This window comes from Sus scrofa, chromosome 1 (assembly GCF_000003025.6).
Source record: "Sus scrofa isolate TJ Tabasco breed Duroc chromosome 1, Sscrofa11.1, whole genome shotgun sequence".
Lineage (NCBI taxonomy): Eukaryota > Metazoa > Chordata > Mammalia > Artiodactyla > Suidae > Sus > Sus scrofa.
In genome coordinates, this window is record NC_010443.5 from 126,094,922 (window position 1) to 126,112,436 (window position 17,515).

The 17,515-nt window shown below is 42.2% G+C and overlaps 1 protein-coding gene across 9 annotated transcripts in view; it reads right to left on the reverse strand.

Moving 5' to 3' along the window:
• Positions 1-17,515, reverse strand: part of SQOR (sulfide quinone oxidoreductase) — a 59,073-nt gene that overhangs the window by 16,587 nt on the left and 24,971 nt on the right. For all 9 annotated transcript variants that reach the window (NM_001244238.1, XM_021091830.1, XM_021092286.1 and 6 more), the window contains 2 exon segments: positions 8,055-8,108; positions 16,256-16,426. In NM_001244238.1, the coding sequence (NP_001231167.1) occupies positions 8,055-8,108; positions 16,256-16,426 (225 nt within the window).

The following is a 17,515-nucleotide window of genomic DNA, read 5'->3' on the forward strand; positions in this document are numbered from 1 at the left end:
AAGAAAAAAAAAAGAAAAAGAAGAAGAAGAACTAGGACTGAGGAAACCACAATCAGAGAGCAGTCACTCAAATAAGCCAGCATACAGATTTAATCATGAACTTGCTTCCAACAAAATAAAATTAAAAAGAAAAAAATTAAAAAGAGTCATCAAAACCATAAAATGTGGGCAAGGGATGTTAGGAAATAAATAACCCTTTTTCTTTGTTTGTTTGTATGTTTCTCTTCTTAATTTTAATATAGTAATGAAGTGTTTGAAATTACAGGACCATCAGGCTAAAACACACAATTATGGGAAGGGGTTAGCATACTTAAAAAACAGGGCAACCACAAGCCAAAACCAAATATTGCATTTGCAAAAATGAAAAAAAAAATACACTCAAGCAGATAATAACAGAAGACCATCCAACCAAAAAAAAAAAAAAAGAAAGGAGAACCATAGAATCAACTGGAACACGAGGTTCAAATGGCAATAAATAATCATCTATCAATTATCACCTTAAATGTCAATGGACTGAATGCCCCAATCAAAAGACACAGAGTGGCTGAGTGGATAAAAAGGCAAAAACCTTCAATATGCTGCCTACAAGAAACTCACCTTAGGACAAAAGATACATATAGATTGAAAGTGAAAGGGTGGCGAAAAATATTTCACGCCAATAGACATGACAGGAAAGCAGGAGTTGCAACACTCATATCAGACAAAATATACTTTAAAACAAAAGACATAAAGAAAGACAAAGAAGGACACTACTTAATCATTAAGGGATCCATCCAAGGAGAGGATGTTACTATCGTCAACATATCTGCCCCAAATATAGGAGCACCCAGATACATACAACAAATATTAACAGACATAAAGGGAGATACTGATGAGAATACAATCATAGTAGGAGACCTTAATACCCCCTCACATCAATGGACACATCCTCTAGACAGAAAGCCAATAAAGCAACAGAGATCCTAAAGGAAACAATAGAAAAGTTAGACTTAATTGATATCTTCAGGACACTACATCCAAAAAAATCAGAATACACATTCTTCTCAAATGCTCATGGAACATTCTCAAGAATCCACCACATATTGGGACACAAAGCGAATCTCAATAAATTTAGGAGCATAGAAATTATCTCAAGTATCTTCTCTGACCACAATGCCATAAAATTAGAAATCAACCATAGGAAAAGCAAAGAGAAAAAATTGACTACATGGAGACTAAACAACATGCTACTAAAAAACCAATGGGTCAATGAGGAAATCAAGAAGGAAATCAAAAAGGAAATTAAAAACTACCTTGAAACAAATGATAATGAAGACACAACCTCTCAAAATCTATGGGATGCTGCGAAAGCAGTGCTCAGAGGGACATTTATAGCAATACAGGCCTTTCCCAAAAAAGAAGAAAGATCCCAAATTGACAACTTAACCCTCCACCTAAACGAATTAGAAAAAGAAGAACAAAAAAGACCTAAAGTCAGCAGAAGGAAGGAAATTATAAAGATCAAAGAAGAAATCAATAAAATAGAGACTCAAAAAACAATAGAGAAAATTAATAAAACCAAGAGCTGGTTCTTTGAAAAGGTGAACAAAATTGACAAACCCCTGGCCAGACTCACTAAAAAGAGGAGAGAAAGAACCCAAATCACCAAAATTATAAATGAAAAAGGAGAAATCACAACAGATACAGCAGAAATACAAAAAACCATAAGAGAATACTATGAACAACTATATGGCAACAAGTTTGACAATCTGGAAGAAATGGACAATTTTCTAGAATCTTACAGCCTGCCAAAACTGAATCAAGCAGAAACAGACCAACTGAACAGAACGATCACTAGAAATGAAACTGAAGAGGTCATAAAATCACTCCCTACAAATAAAAGTCCAGGACCAGATGGCTTCACAGGTGAATTCCATCAAACATATAAAGAGGAATTGGTGCCCATTCCTCCTTAAACTCTTTCAAAAGGTTGAAGAAGAAGGAATACTCCCAAAGACATTCTACGATGCCACCATCACCCTCATTCCAAAACCAGACAGAGATACCACCAAAAAAGAAAACTATCGCCCAATATCATTGATGAATATAGATGCAAAAATTCTCAACAAAATCTTAGCCAACCGAATCCAACAACACACCAAAAAAATTATACACCATGACCAGGTTGGGTTCATCCCAGGTTCACAAGGATGGTTCAACACACGCAAAACAATCAGCATCATACACCACATTAACAAAAAAAAAGTCAAAAATCATATGATCATCCCAATAGACGCAGAAAAAGCATTTGACAAAGTCCAACATCCATTCATGATCAAGACCCTCGCCAAAGTGGGTATAGAGGGAACATTCCTGAATATAATCAAAGCCATTTATGATAAACCCACAGCAAATATAATACTCAATGGGGAAAAACTGAAAGCCTTCTCACTCAAATCTGGAACAAGACAGGATGCCCACTCTCACCACTGCTCTTCAACATAGTTTTGGAAGTCCTAGCCACAGCAATTAGACAAACAAAAGAAATAAAAGGCATCCATATAGGAAGAGAAGAGATCAAACTGTCACTGTATGCAGATGACATGATACTATACATACAAAACCCTAAGGACTCAACCCCAAAACTACTTGAACTGATTAATCAATTCAGCAAAGTAGCAGGATATAAGATTAACATTCAGAAGTCAGTTGCATTTCTGTATTCCAGCAATGAAATATTAGAAAAGGAATACAAAAATACAATACCTTTTAAAATTGCACCTCACAAAATCAAATACCTCGGAATACACCTGACCAAGGAGGTAAAGGACCTATATGCCAAGAACTATAAAACTTTAACCAAAGAAATCAAAGAAGATGTAAAGAAATGGAAAGATATTCCATGTTCCTGGATTGGGAAAATCAATATTGTAAAAATGGCCATACTACCCAAAGCAATCTACAGATTCAATGCAATCCCTATCAAATTACAGATGGCATTTTTCACAGAACTAGAACAAACAATCCAAACATTTATATGGAACAACAAAAGACCCAGAATCGCCAAAGCAATCCTGAGAAACAAAAACCAAGCAGGAGGCATCACTCTCCCAGACTTCAAGAAATACTACAAAGCCACAGTCATCAAAACAGTGTGGTACTGGTATCAAAACAGACAGACAGACCAATGGAACAGAACAGAGAATCCGGAAATAAACCCTGACACCTATGGTCAATTAATCTTTGACAAGGGAGGCAAGAACATAAAATGGGAAAAGGAAAGTCTATTCAGCAAGCATTGCTGGGAAACCTGGACAGCTGCATGCAAAGCAACGAAACTAGAACACACCCTCACACCATGCACAAACATAAACTCCAAATGGCTGAAAGACTTAAATATACGACAGGACACCATCAAACTCCTAGAAGAAAACATAGGCAAAACACTCTCTGACATCAACATCATGAATATTTTCTCAGGGCAGTCTCCCAAAGCAATAGAAATTAGAGCAAAAATAAACCCATGGGACCTCATCAAACTGAAAAGCTTTCGCACAGCAAAGGAAACCAAAAAGAAAACAAAAAGACAACTTACAGAATGGGAGAAAATAGTTTCAAATGATGCAACGGACAAGGGCTTAATCTCTAGAATATATAAGCAACTTATACAACCCAACAGCAAAAAAACCAATCAATCAATGGAAAAATGGGCAAAAGACCTGAATAGACATTTCTCCAAAGAAGATATACAGATGGCCAACAAACACATGAAAAAATGCTCAACATCGCTGATTATAAGAGAAATGCAAATCAAAACTACCATGAGATACCACCTCACACCAGTCAGAATGGCCATCATTAATAAATCCACAAATAACAAGTGCTGGAGGGGCTGTGGAGAAAAGGGAACCCTCCTGCACTCTTGGTGGGAATGTAAACTGGTACAGCCACGATGGAGAACAGTTTGGGGATACCTTAGAAATCTATACATAGAACTTCCATATGACCCCACAATCCCACTCTTGGGCATCTATCCGGACAAAACTCTACTTAAAAGAGACACGTGCACCCACATGTTCATTGCAGCACTATTCACAATAGCCAGGACATGGAAACAATCCAAATGTCCATCGACAGATGATTGGATTCGGAAGAGGTGGTATATATACACAATGGAATACTACTCAGCCATAAAAAAGAATGACATAATGCCATTTGCAGCAACATGGATGGAACTAGAGAATCTCATACTGAGTGAAATGAGCCAGAAAGACAAAGACAAATACCATATGATATCACTTATAACTGGAATCTAATATCCAGCACAAATGAACACCTCCTCAGAAAAGAAAATCATGGACTTGGAAAAGAGACTTGTGGCTGCCTGATGGGAGGGGGAGGGAGTGGGAGGGATCGGGAGCTTGGGCTTATCAGACACAACTTAGAATAGATTTACAAGGAGATCCTGCTGAATAGCATTGAGAACTATGTCTAGATACTCATGTTGCAACAGAAGAAAGGGTGGGGGAAAAACTGTAATTGTAATGTATACATGTAAGGATAACCTGACCCCCTTGCTGTACAGTGGGAAAATAAAAAAATTATAAAAAATAAATAAATAAATAAATTTTAAAAAAAAAAGAAATGCAAATTCTCAAGCCCCACCCCAAACCTATTAAGTAAGAAACAGAGGCAAGCCCAGAAATCTGTTTTAACAGGCCCTCCAGGTAATTCTGCCACACACTGATAAGCTTAAGGTCTTCATCTGTAAGGTTGGGATAAAAGTAATTACTTCAGAGTTCCCGTAGTGGCTCTGTGGAAATGAATCTGATTAGCGTCCATGAGGATGCAGCTTCAATCCCTGGCCTCGCTCAGTGAGTTAAGGATCCAGCATTGCTGTGAGCTGCAGTGTAGGTGGCAGACTTGGCTTCAATCCCGAGTTGCTGTGGCCGTGGTGTAGGCCAGCAGCTGTAGCTCCAATGGGACCCCTAGCCTGCGAACCTCCATATGCTGCAGGTGCGGCCTTTAAAAAAAAAAAAAGTAACTGCTTCATGGGATTGTTGGCAGAAGTAAAGGAGAACATTCACGGAAGATGATTAGAAAAATGACATTTACACAATAAGTGCTCCATGAGTATTAGCATTTTCCTCCTAGGAAAACTAACTGGGTCTTTGTCTTAAACATTAGAAAGTTCATGCAGTGCAATGAGATGGCACAGGGTGAGTTAAGAGATTCAAGCATGAACAGGGAATCATCACAAAAGTCATCAAGATGGTCTGGCCCTTCAGAACCTCCCAGGCTGTTCTCCAGGCTATAGGCACCCACCCGCAGAGTGGCTGGACTCCTAGTCCTCAGGCCTCAAGGAAACAAAGTCCTGTGGTCTCCTCCAATACAGCCAATGGAGTCTTTTTGGTTTTGTGTGTGTGTGTGTGTGTGTTTTATCTTTTTGTCTTTTTTTACAGCTGCACCGGCGGCATATGGAGGTTCCCAGGCTGGGGGTCAAATCGGGGCTACAGCTGCCAGCCACATCCACAGCAACATAGGATCTGGGCTGAGTCTACAACCTACACCATAGCTCAGGGCAACGCCAGATCCTTAACCCACTAAGCAAGGCCAGGGATCGAACCTGCGTCCTCATGGATGCTAATCACATTCGTTAACCACTGAGCCACGACAGGAACTCCCATTATAGCCAATGTTAAGAGCAACTATTCCTTTGATTACTGACCACGTCTTCTGCTACAGTTTAAGTTATTAGCAGTCTCAATGATAATAACCATTTCTTATTATAAAATCACCTTGCATCCTAAGGTTTCTGCAGTTTCACATCTATGCTAATATTCCCTATTCTTCTCTGAGGGAGGGAGTGGAATATTATTGGCTCCTAGACAGAGATAAGGGAACTGAAGAAGAGCAAGGGTGAGAGACCCACCTAGAATCTTATAGAACTAGATACTGAAGCCCTAAACACTCCCTAGGGCTCCTCCTCCAGGAGCTCCATCCTTGCTGGCTCCCAAAGCAAAACTCAGTATCCAAGAGAGAAACAGCTGATCTCTTACTGCCTTCATCTTTCTCTAGTCTGAAGAACCAGTTGTTAAGGGAAAAGGTACCATAAAGTGGTAACCAAGTTCCTATTAGGGAGGTGTGGTCATGAAGGGCATTATATGATTCCCACTGAGTCCACACTGCCTCCCTGAGAGCCCTGAAGGACAAAGAACAGAGTCAGAGAAAGAGATGTGATCTGACCCCCACTCTGGCTGCACAGGAACAGGCTGCATGCACTGGGAGCTGTGGACTGTCCTACTGCACTGAGCAGGCTAGTGAGCAGGGCACCAAGCTGAAGAGACACCCTCCCCCACACCAGAGCTGCTGGGAACAAGAGGCAGAAGCAACTGGGCAGGGAGAGCCTGCCTGGGGTTCAACCGAACCCAGATCAGAGACCCAGCCCTTCTGGTGGCCCAGCCACACCCTGCCCAAGAGACCCACACACCTTGGAATCTTCGTCAAAGAAACCCCTGCATTGTTTACACTACCCTGAGTAGTTTCCCAGCATCTGCGAAGAGTGCTAAGTAGCACAGCGGCCCTGGTTACATTTCTCACATTCTCAGTTTCCTCATCTATTAAGAGGAAATAAAAATACCTACTTCACAAGTAGCTATGAGGAATCAATATTAGATTCCTAGCATGGTCCCTGGCACCTAGTAAAGACTCCATAGTAACAGCTACTTTTTTTTTCTTTTTAGTGCTGGACTCCAGGCATATGGAGGTTCCCAGGCTAAGGCTCAAACCAGAGCTGCAGCTACTGGCCTACACTACAGCCAGAGCAATGCCAGATCCGAGCCGCATCTGTGGCCTGCACTACAGCTTGCGGCAATGTCGGATCCTTACCCCACTGATCAACACCAGGGTTGGAGCTCACATCCTCATGGAGACAACATCGGGTTCTTAACCTGCTGAGCCACAAAAAGAACTCCGAAGAGCTACTTTTAAGTATTACTGTTTCTTGGTTGACTGCAAGAGGATGCCAAGAATTTTCAGCACCAGTCTCTTCAAACAGTCCCCTACGCACTGCATGGGCTGTGGGAGCATCAGGACCCTAGAGATGGGCTTTCTTTGCTAAGTCAACACTAATGGGGCTTTTTTGAGAGGCCTGGACCTCCCAGAAACTGTAACCTCTCCTTCCTCCATAGAGTCTCATCCATACTTTGTGGTTATATGAGACTCACGAGCCACAGCACAAAACTCATCAAACCTTCACACCAGTTCACGGTCTCTTTGAACCTTCACAGAGCACGTCCCAGATCATTCTCACTACCCCCTACCCTGGACATGTCATGGAAACACACTTCAAAGACCCTGCTGATCCAACCCAGATGAGGCTCTTGCCCAGACCATATTCCTAAAACTTGTGACATGGTCATCACTGTGCTTTACGTCCTCCAACTATTTATCCACAGTCCCCAACGAGCTTCTGTAAATCATAATTACTAACTTGCTTCATAATATTTTAGAAAACTACATTTGAATTTCACATTTTTCAGAGGGCATCTGACACCCTAGCTCACTGAAAAGGGAGGTCTAAGGAACTTCCAGGGTAGCATTTATATTGTAGCGGTCACTTCATATCAAAAAGTGCAGCCTCTATGCAAGGAAACTCAGATATCCTTCCAGTGCATGATAAACAAACTGCTAGTATTCTACCCTGAGAGTCTGCTTAAAATTCATAATCTAAATATTACTTTCAAAGGAAAATTTAATCTGTAATAAGGCAACTCAGTCCTACATAGAAAGATGGGGTTTTTTTTTTCATAAGTGTGGAAAAGTCTGCTGTTTGGTAAGAATTACCATTCAGCTGTACACATGCTGAACTCTGATTAAAGCTTAAAGCTAGAACATGTCATGATCACTGACAGAATCTCAGACTTTTTTAAAACCATAAAGAGACCGCTAAAAAGTAAAACTAGAAGAGGGTTTCTTAGTACTCTTTCTTGCCAAAATGAAAAGAAGGCAACATAATGAAGTTTTGATCATAGCATAAGAAAGCCAGTGTAACCCAGAAGTGGTTTAAACAGTACCTTCTCATAGTCCAGCTGGATTCCAAGGGCAATGATAAGGTATCTGTAGGAGATCTGTAACACAAAACAACATCATTTTAGACCAAGACCCAAAAAGTGGCAGCCCAAGGGCCAATTCCAACCCCAGATGTGTGTATCCAACACTGCTTCCATTTTTTAATGTGATGGAGCAGGGATGCAGGAGCTGAGCAGGAATGCACGCTCCAGGGTGCCATCTGGCCCACCATTCTCTGCTGACTCACCCCTTACTGCTTCACAAATATTGACTGCACAACCTGCCTGGTCTCTGGGAGTTTGAGGCCACTGCAGTTTTATGCACTGGAGAACTGGAGAATGACAGCAAAGAGGCCAAAGCTATTTGCACAGTGCTTGTGTTAACACTTTTTATGTTAAAGGGTCAGGGAGGAAGACTTTCTAATCTTAAAATATCTTCTTAATACTACTCAGCCATAAAAAAAGAACAAAATAATGCCATTTGCAGCAACGCAGATGGAACTAGAGACTCATACTAAATGAAGTCAGAAAGAGAAAAATACCATGTGATATCACTTATATCTGAAATCTAATATACAGCACGAATGAACTATCTACAGAAAAGAAACAAACTCATTGACTTGGAGAACAGACCTGTGGTTTCCAAAGTGGAGGGGGAGTGAGTAGGATGGACTGGGAGTTTGGGGTTAGTAAATGCACACTATTGCATTTGGAGTGGCTAAGCAATGAGATCCTGCTGTATAGCACAGAGAACTATATCTAATCACTTGTGATGGAACACGGTGGAGGATAATGTGAGAAAAAGAATGTGTGTGTGTATGACTGGATCACTTTGCTGTACAGCAGAAATTGACAACGCTGTAAATCAACTGTAATAAATTTTTTAAAAAAAGACAAAGCCATTCTCATGAGAAAAAAAATTTATTATTTTTTTTTTTCCTTTTAAGGGCCACCCCTGCAGCATACGGAAGTTCCCAGGTTAGGGGTTGAATCAGAGCTGTAGCTGCCAGCCTACACTACAGCCACAGCAACATGAATTCCAAGCTGTGTTTTGACCTACACCACAGCTCAGGATAACAGCGCCAGGTCCTTAACCCACTAAGCAAGGCCAGGGATCCAACACACATCCTCATGGATACCAGTCGGGTTCTTAACCTGCTGAGCCACAATGGGAACTCCACAACCAACTTTCTTTAAAATCAATGTGGTAACATGTGAATCCAAGCAAATCTGACCTGTCACATGAATTGGAACAATATCGTAACTGAGAAACTGCTTTTTCAAGGGTCACTGACAAGGACGTGTGTGATATAACCTACCTGATCTTATTTATTGATCTGTTTGGAATATAAAGCTCTTCTTTAAATATAGACGTTGTGATTTTTCATGCTGAAGGCAAAAGTATCCATTTTTTTCTTTCTTTTTTTTTTTTTTTTTTTTTTTTTTTTTTTTTTGGCCATACCCAAAGCATGCAGAAATTCCCAGGCCAGGGACTGAACCCACACCACAGCAGCAACATAAGCCACTGAAGTGACAACGCCAGATCCTTAACCTGCTGAGCCACAAGAGAATTCCAAAAAATATCCATTTTTATCATGGTGGAAATGTCGGTTTTAAGACCAGGAGAAAGACATGATGAAGCACAAAAGGGTAAGCAAGAAGGATATAAGATCAAAGGACTTGCCTAGAAAACTGGAGAGTGACTGCAGTGAATGTCAGGAGGCCAGAATGGAGCCAAGGCAGTGCTGCCACAGTCTTGTACCAAACAGAGAAGCAGGGCAGGGAGCTGGGCAGGCCACAGTGGGAGAAAGGTGACTCCAAGACCTAAGAGTGCTCGGCTTGGACTGCAGAGAAAGTCTCTAAAGAGGTCCTGCCCTGGGATCCAGGAGACTCAGCTCCAGGTCACCCCAATTCAGCCTTCTCATGACTCAGTCCCCCTCCCTGCTGGCCCCTCCTAAGAGCTCCCTTAGCACAGAGTCCATAATGCTTTATAGCCCTTGTCATGTTATACAGAAGCCCCATCCTCCCCCACTACACTGAAAACTCCTAGATGATAAAGGTTATGTCTTATTCCTCATAGTCCTAGAATCTAGCAGTCACTAAATTAAAGTGAGGAAGCCAGGAATGCTGGATGAAGGGATGGGTGGAAGATTGATTTCAGTTGCTTGTGTGGTTGGATGAAGGGATGGGTGGAAGACTGATTTCAGTTGCTTGTGAAAAATATCATTTTTTTATCAAAGTGGATACATAATATATACAGCTTCATCTGTATGATTTGCCTGCCCATGGAAACTGGGTGTACTAAAATTCCTTGTTCTGTAGGAAAGTGTACTGGGCCCTTTAAATGGCTATGTGAACAGGGCTGTCTTTAGAGTGTGAGGTCAGAGATAGCACGAGGCCTGGGGGTGATGACATAAGGGAAAACACATCAACTCTAAACAAGAAAAGCTTTGGGGGAGTTCCCATTGTGGATCAGCAGGTTAAGACCTTCACGTTTTCTCTGTGAGGATATGGGTACAATCCCTGTCCTTGCTCAGCCAGCTAAGGTCTGGCATTGCCTCAAGCTGTGGTGTAGGTTGCAGATATGGCTCAGATCCCTGTTGCTGCAGCTGCGGCGTAGGCCGGCAACTTCAGCTCTGATTCAACCCCTAGCCTGGGGACCTCCATAAGCTGCAGGTGTCACCTTAAAAAAAAAAAAAAAAAGGCTTTGGCATAAGCACAGCTTCATGGTTCTATTAGAGAATAACAGTGATTTTGGGGCGGGGGGGGCGGAGATCACAGCCATTGCATATGAAATTCCTGAACCAGGGATTGAACCTGTGCTCCAGTAGTGACTCAAACAGCCGCAGATATGACGCTCCATCCTCAACCCACTGCACCACAGCAGGAATTCCTAACACTGATTACTTTTAAGGACTAGTAACAGACAAGCTTAAAATTAGGGGGGGGGGAATAAGAGAGAATAAACCCTAACATAGCAAAAAACATAAAGTTTCAAGCCTTTTAAATGAGTTCAAGCTTCCAGGCCAGATGATCTCAACTCTAAGGAATTGCAAAGTCTTGCAAACAAAACTTTTGAGGAGTTCCCTGGTGGCTCGGTGGGTTAAGGATCCAGTCCTGTCACTGCTGGCTCTGGTTAATACTGTGACATGGGTTCTATGCCTGGCCCAGGAATTTCCATATGCCACAGGTGCAGCCAAAACAAAAACAAAAAAAAAACCTTTTGAGCAATTTCAGAGGCGAGTACAGACCTTGCCAGAAAGCTTAAAAATGGGCAAGTGTTCTAATTTTATGCAGGGAGTGGGGGAAATAAATTCTGACACTAACAATTTATGAAAATAGGATGTTCATCCATTTCAAAATTCCAGACTCATATACTAAATAAATGTCTCAATAATTTAGAACAAAAGAGCATCAGCATGTGTTCACAGATTGCAAACCTGCTTTCCATCGTCAGCAATCAAGAAAGAACTCTTTGGGCACAGAGTAGAAACTCATTATATACCTTCTTTTCCTTTTTCTCATGTAGTCTTTTTTTTTTTTTTTTTTTTTTTGGTCTTTTTGCCTTTTCTAGGGCCGCTCCCATGGCATATGGAGGTCCCCAGGCTAGGGGTCTAATTGGAGCTGTAGTCGCTGGCCGACACCAGAGCTACAGCAACACAGGATCCGAGCCAAGTCTGCAACCTACACCACAGCTCATGGCAATGCCAGATCCCTAACCCACTGAGCTAGGCCAGGGATCAAACCTGCAACCTCATGGTTCCTAGTCAGATTTGTTAACCACTGAGCCACGATGGGAACTTCTCATGTGGTCTTTAAAAAATAATAAGTGGGATTTTCCCAGTTGCCTAGTGGTTAGGACTCAGTGCTTTGGCCTTTCAATCCCTGGGCTGGGAACTAAGGTCCCACATCAAGCTGCTGCACACGTCAGCCAAAGAGTCTTTTAAAAGAACATTAAAATAGGAGTTCCCATAGTGGCGCAGTGGTTGACAAATCTGACTAAGAACCATGAGGTTGCGGGTTCGATCCCTGGCCTTGCTCAGTGGGTTAACGATCCGGCATTGCCATGAGCTGTGGTGTAGGTCACAGATATGGCTTGGATCCCTCGTTGCTGTGGCTCTGGCGTAGGCTGGCAGCTACAGCTCCAATTAGGCCCCTAGCCTGAGAACCTCCATATGCCGTGGGAGCAGCCCAAGAAATGGCAAAAAGACAAAAAAAAAGGAACATTAAAATACCAGTAATAATAATAATAACAACAACAACATTTCTTGAGCATTCACTCTGTACAGGGCACTGTTCTGAATGTTTTACAAGTCTTAATTCATTTAATCCTCACAACTCAATGAAGTAGGTATTATTATTAGTACCATTTTACAAATGAAGAAACTGAGATACAACTTGATCACGAAGATTTACTAAACACTTTCTACGTGACAGATATTGTAAAAGGTCCTGGAAATACAACACTGAACAAGAAAGACCCAGTTTCTACCTTCTAGGAACTCAGTCTAGTGAGCAAGACAGGCATTACCAGAAAAATCACACAAATAATTACCAAACCACAGAATGTGGTGATGGCATGGCAAGGGGGAAGCTTCCTAGTCTGGTAGGACCTGGAAGACTTGACCTACCACAGGTCATCTGAGGTCATCTCTAAGCTAAAGATGAGGAGTTAGCTAGGGGACAAGATGGAAGCAGCATGTGCAAATGTCCTGCAGGGAATGGAGGCCTCAGTATTCGAGGAAACTAGAGACCCTGTGTTGGAACAGAACAAGAAGAGATCAGAACCAGGTTAGGTCTGGAGAAGGAGCAAGGGCCAGTCTACCCAAGGCCTCTAGGACACATTCCAAACAGACAGACCCTTGGGACAGGAGAGAGTCAGAGACACAGTGAGTCTGGATTTCAGCAGTCCCTTGACCCAGTCTTGCACATTATGAACAGGATAGGAAAGTGTAAACAACAAATAAAACAGTTCAGTAAGTTTTTGTCTTGTTTTGTTTTGTTGTCTTTTTATGGCTGCACCCTGGACATATGCAAGTTCCCACTCTAAGGGTCAAATAAGAGTTGCAGCTGCCAGGCTACATCACAGCCAGAGCAATGAAGAATCCAAGCTGTGTCTGTTACACCACAACTCATGGCACCTCCGGATCTTTAACCCACTAAGCGGGGCCAGGGATCAAACCCACATCCTCATGGATACTAGTTGGGTTCTTAACTCAATAAGCCACAACAGGAACTCCTGGTAGGATTTTTTACATTTTCAAAAGAAGAATGATTGATATAAGCTAGAAAAAAGTTCTCTAGGGACATGTTAAAGAATTAAAACCTTGAACTGATGAAACCATCATGGATATTGGCAAGGAAAAATTGCTGCCTGGATGACAGAATCACAAATCCAAAAGATCCAGGCAAGGTGGGAAGGTGAACAAAAACCAACAGGATGAAACACAGTATGTGGATTTCTGAAATCCAGCTGTGGAATACTTTTGCTTAAAAATCTTGGACAAAAGCCTCACCGGTTTGTACCAACTTCTTCCTCGAACCTAAAACAACACACTACAACTCTTCCAAGGGTCCAGGCCTTAGATGTATAAGCAGGGCTCAGAAGCGATGAGAGTGTCTCAAGAGATGAGACAAGTTTATATTCCTCAAGATACATACAAACCCAGTCACAGAGGACTCTGAGCTAGTCCTGCCATGCAAATGGGTCTGACTAGGAGCAGGCACTGCTATACCAAAGGGTGATGTATAGTATAAGATATAAGTTTGCTAGCCCCAAGAGCTGGCAGCAGATGGCAAGGGAGATGAGCCTCAAAGCTCAACCTTGTAAATGGAGAACAATCTTGTGTTTAATGCAGTCTGCTATCCTGGAGATGCTGGGGAAAATAAGGAAGTCTGTCAATGGGGAAAAATAATATATAAATTTTTAAATTTAATGTAAATAAATAAGTACATATGTTATATATTTTAGGATGGGGTATGCCTGATTTGACAGTGGATCAAAAGACCCTGTGAAAAAAAGACCCCAGTAGTTCGAACTGACCACCTGCCCAACACAAATCAGCACTGTGGGAACTGCCATTTGGCAAATGCTAACCTGGACTATATCCAGGCATAGGAGCAGATGGTCCCACTCAATTCTGGGCTGTTCTATGGCCCTAGCTACTCTTCCAGTCACCCCTTGGGGCCATGGGTCATGGGGACACTAAAAAGCCAGAGGATGTCTAAAGCAGGGTAAAGGGGGTAGTAAGGGGACTGGAGACCATGAAATATGAAGAAAGTGGGGACAGCAGGATGAGTCCACCTGAGAAGATGGACACAGACTCTAAGAGCCATGTTCCAATAGTCAAGGGTTTCTCCACAGAAAAGAGAGAAGACCTTCCTTCCTATAGTCTAGGAAGACTAAGGAACAGGAAAGGTATTAAAGCCAGTAATATCCCTGGAGGCCAAAGAGAGAACAAAAGAGAGGTTACAGGAATGTGGACTCAGACTCATGAAAGGCAGAACTTTCCTACCACCTGTCTTTCTAAAACAAGGGAAGGATAACTTGTCAAAGAAGTCCTTGGCCCTGGGATGTATAAATACTAACCTATTTTATTGATTGATTGATTGATCAATTGATTGTCTTTTTAGGGCCGCACATGTGGCATATGGAGGTTCCCAGGTTAAGGGTCAAATCGGAGCTATAGCTGCCAGCCTACACCACAACGTGGGATCCAAGCCGTGTCTCCAACCTATAACACAGCTCACGGCAACGCCAGATTCCTGACCGTCTGAGTGAGGCCAGGGATCGATCCGCATCCTCATGGATACTAGTCAGATTCATTTCTGCTGCACCACAATGGGAACTCCCCCCAGCCAATTTTAAATTCAACACCCTACCCCTGTGTGCCCCAATCCCAGTAACTCAGCTCTATTTCCTTAAATATCCATCACCTAACACACCACATAACCTACTTATTATGTCTATTGTTTATTGTCTGTTCCCCTCCACTAGAATATAAAATCCAGGACAATAAGGATTTTCAGTCTGTTTTTGTTCACTCGTGTATCTCTAAAACTGTACCTAGTTTATGGAAGATGTTTAATAAATATTGAGGAAGGGAGGGAAGAAAGATGGGAAAAAAGGAAGAAAGGAAAAAAGGAAGCAAGGCCCACCAGAAGGTAGGCAGGTAATCTTGATCAAAGGTTAAGGCTACAAAGAATCTCTGAACTCCTTGAAATTAAATGTAAAATCTGACATATGCGCATTTTTCTAGAGTGAGCTAATATCCATGCTCAGAAAGATCCATGACCTAAGAAGGAAAGGCTGAGAATGCCTGCAACCAATGGTCCCTGCTTACAGCAAAGGGTTGGATCTGAAAACCTTTCAGATTCACACCAACTCTCGATTACACAGTTCCATGAAAACGCTAGTGTGCCCAATTTGGAGGGAGACAGGTAGAGTATTAAGGCCAGTAACATCTATACATATGTGTATATATAAGTATATGAGGACCAAGAACCACGGAGCCTGGAACAGGCTGGGTGCAGTCTGATGGCTGCCCTGGGCTCAGCACAGCATCAGAACATAAGGCTGCTGATGGCTTCTGAGCCTGTGTTCTCACCATCCTGCCCTCATCCCTTCCATCAAACACGGAGGCTGCAGCTGCTGAAAAGTTTTGATCCCTGGGTAGTGGCGATGGGAGGAAACTTCTAAATGTCACTGAGTAATCCTGAGCCTCAAGCTGCAGTAGCAGCAATTCTTAACCTCCCCCCCCCCCCCACCCACCTAACACCAATTGCAGTCACATGGTTCCCTTACAGCTCTGGAAGAGCGCCCCCTAGTGTGACTGGGATGGATACTTTCCAACATCCCCTTCTGGGGGGCCAGCTGTCAGGTGGAGAAGCTGGCTGCCTCAAAGGGAAAAGGAGGGAGGTGCCTGGTACTTTAACATAGAGCAGTGTATTTGTTCAATAAAAATTCAGGTGCAAGATACTGTACCAAGTAATAGGGCAGAGTGGTATTCAACAAATATTTCTCTGTTCATTGATTCAACATCCCCAGTCCTTCCACCTATCCCCACACCCCCTCCCATATCTCATGTGGTTTTCAGCCCAGGCACATATACACCACCTTCTCACCATGAGGCTGTTTAGTATGATCATGGCTGTGCACTCAATACAAGCCCTCAGATTAACAAAAGCCAAAGGACCCCAATGGTTACCTCCTTGCCATTGTCTGTGTGGATGCAGTTCTTGTCTGGGTTCAGATCAACCACTCTAGCTTTGATCCATTCTACACCAGATGGAATCACACTCGCTGTGGGTCGGCCAGATGAGGACAACTGCTTGATACCAGCACCCACCAGGGTCCAGATGGGCTGGTAGAAATGTCTCTAAGAAACAAAGTATTTAGAGAATCATTTCAAAATGAGGCTGATCGAAGGGTCATAAAGGTATCTGAGCTAGACTCTCTAGCTTACTCCTTCCTGAACCATGGATCATCACATAGAAAAGTCTCAAGAAGGTTCATTCCCCTGCACCCCCTCCCCAGGTCCACTGGTGTCTCCTACCATGTTAAGCTCTGAAGGGCAGTTACCTGCAAAAGGACTTTGTGACAATATCAGCAAAAAAAAAAAAAAAAAAGAAAGCCATAAACTATCTTTAGTGATTATTGTATTATTTATTGATGAAAGTTGATTTGGTATTTAATATGCACATGTTACATATATGTGCATATATACACACATTTATGTGCACAAATATAAAGAAAAAATAAGCCCAGAAGCCTAAATACAGTTCCTCAGAAATTTGGGAGATCAGATATAGGGAAGAGATTGGTAGTTGCCTGAGAGGAGGGGTGAGGGGGTTGGTGAAATGGATGAAGAAGGTCAAAAACGTTCCAGTTATAGAATGAATAAGTCCCTGGGGAAGTAATATACAGCATAGTGATGACAACTAATAATATTGTATTGCATATTTGAAAGTAGCTAGGAAAGTGGACTCTGAATGTTCTCATCAAAGAAAAAAAATGTTTTATAACTGTGTATGGCGATGGATGCTAACTGGATTATCGTAGTGATCATTTTGCAAGGTATACAAGTATCGAATCGTTATGTTCTACACCTTAAACTAACATAATGTTATGTCAATTATACCTCAATGAAAAATAAACCTTTTGAGGTGAGCCTGAAAAGTTTATAGCCACTTTGGGATGCTCAAAAAACTTCATTAACTTCTAACTGTGTTTCCAGGCCCATGGGGAGGGCTACAGAATCCCTTCTCAGCCTGAGGAGCCCCTCTTCTCCTTTCTCAGGGGTTTTACACCCAAAGCTAGGATGCACCAGATCCTCTACCCTATTCTCTAGAAAATACCTAAACTTCCCCTATTTTCTACAGTTCTCTTGCTTCGGATGGTCCATTCTGGATCTCAGTTAGTTGTGGAAGTTCTAGACTCGGGACCAAAGGTCAGATTGGTTTATGGC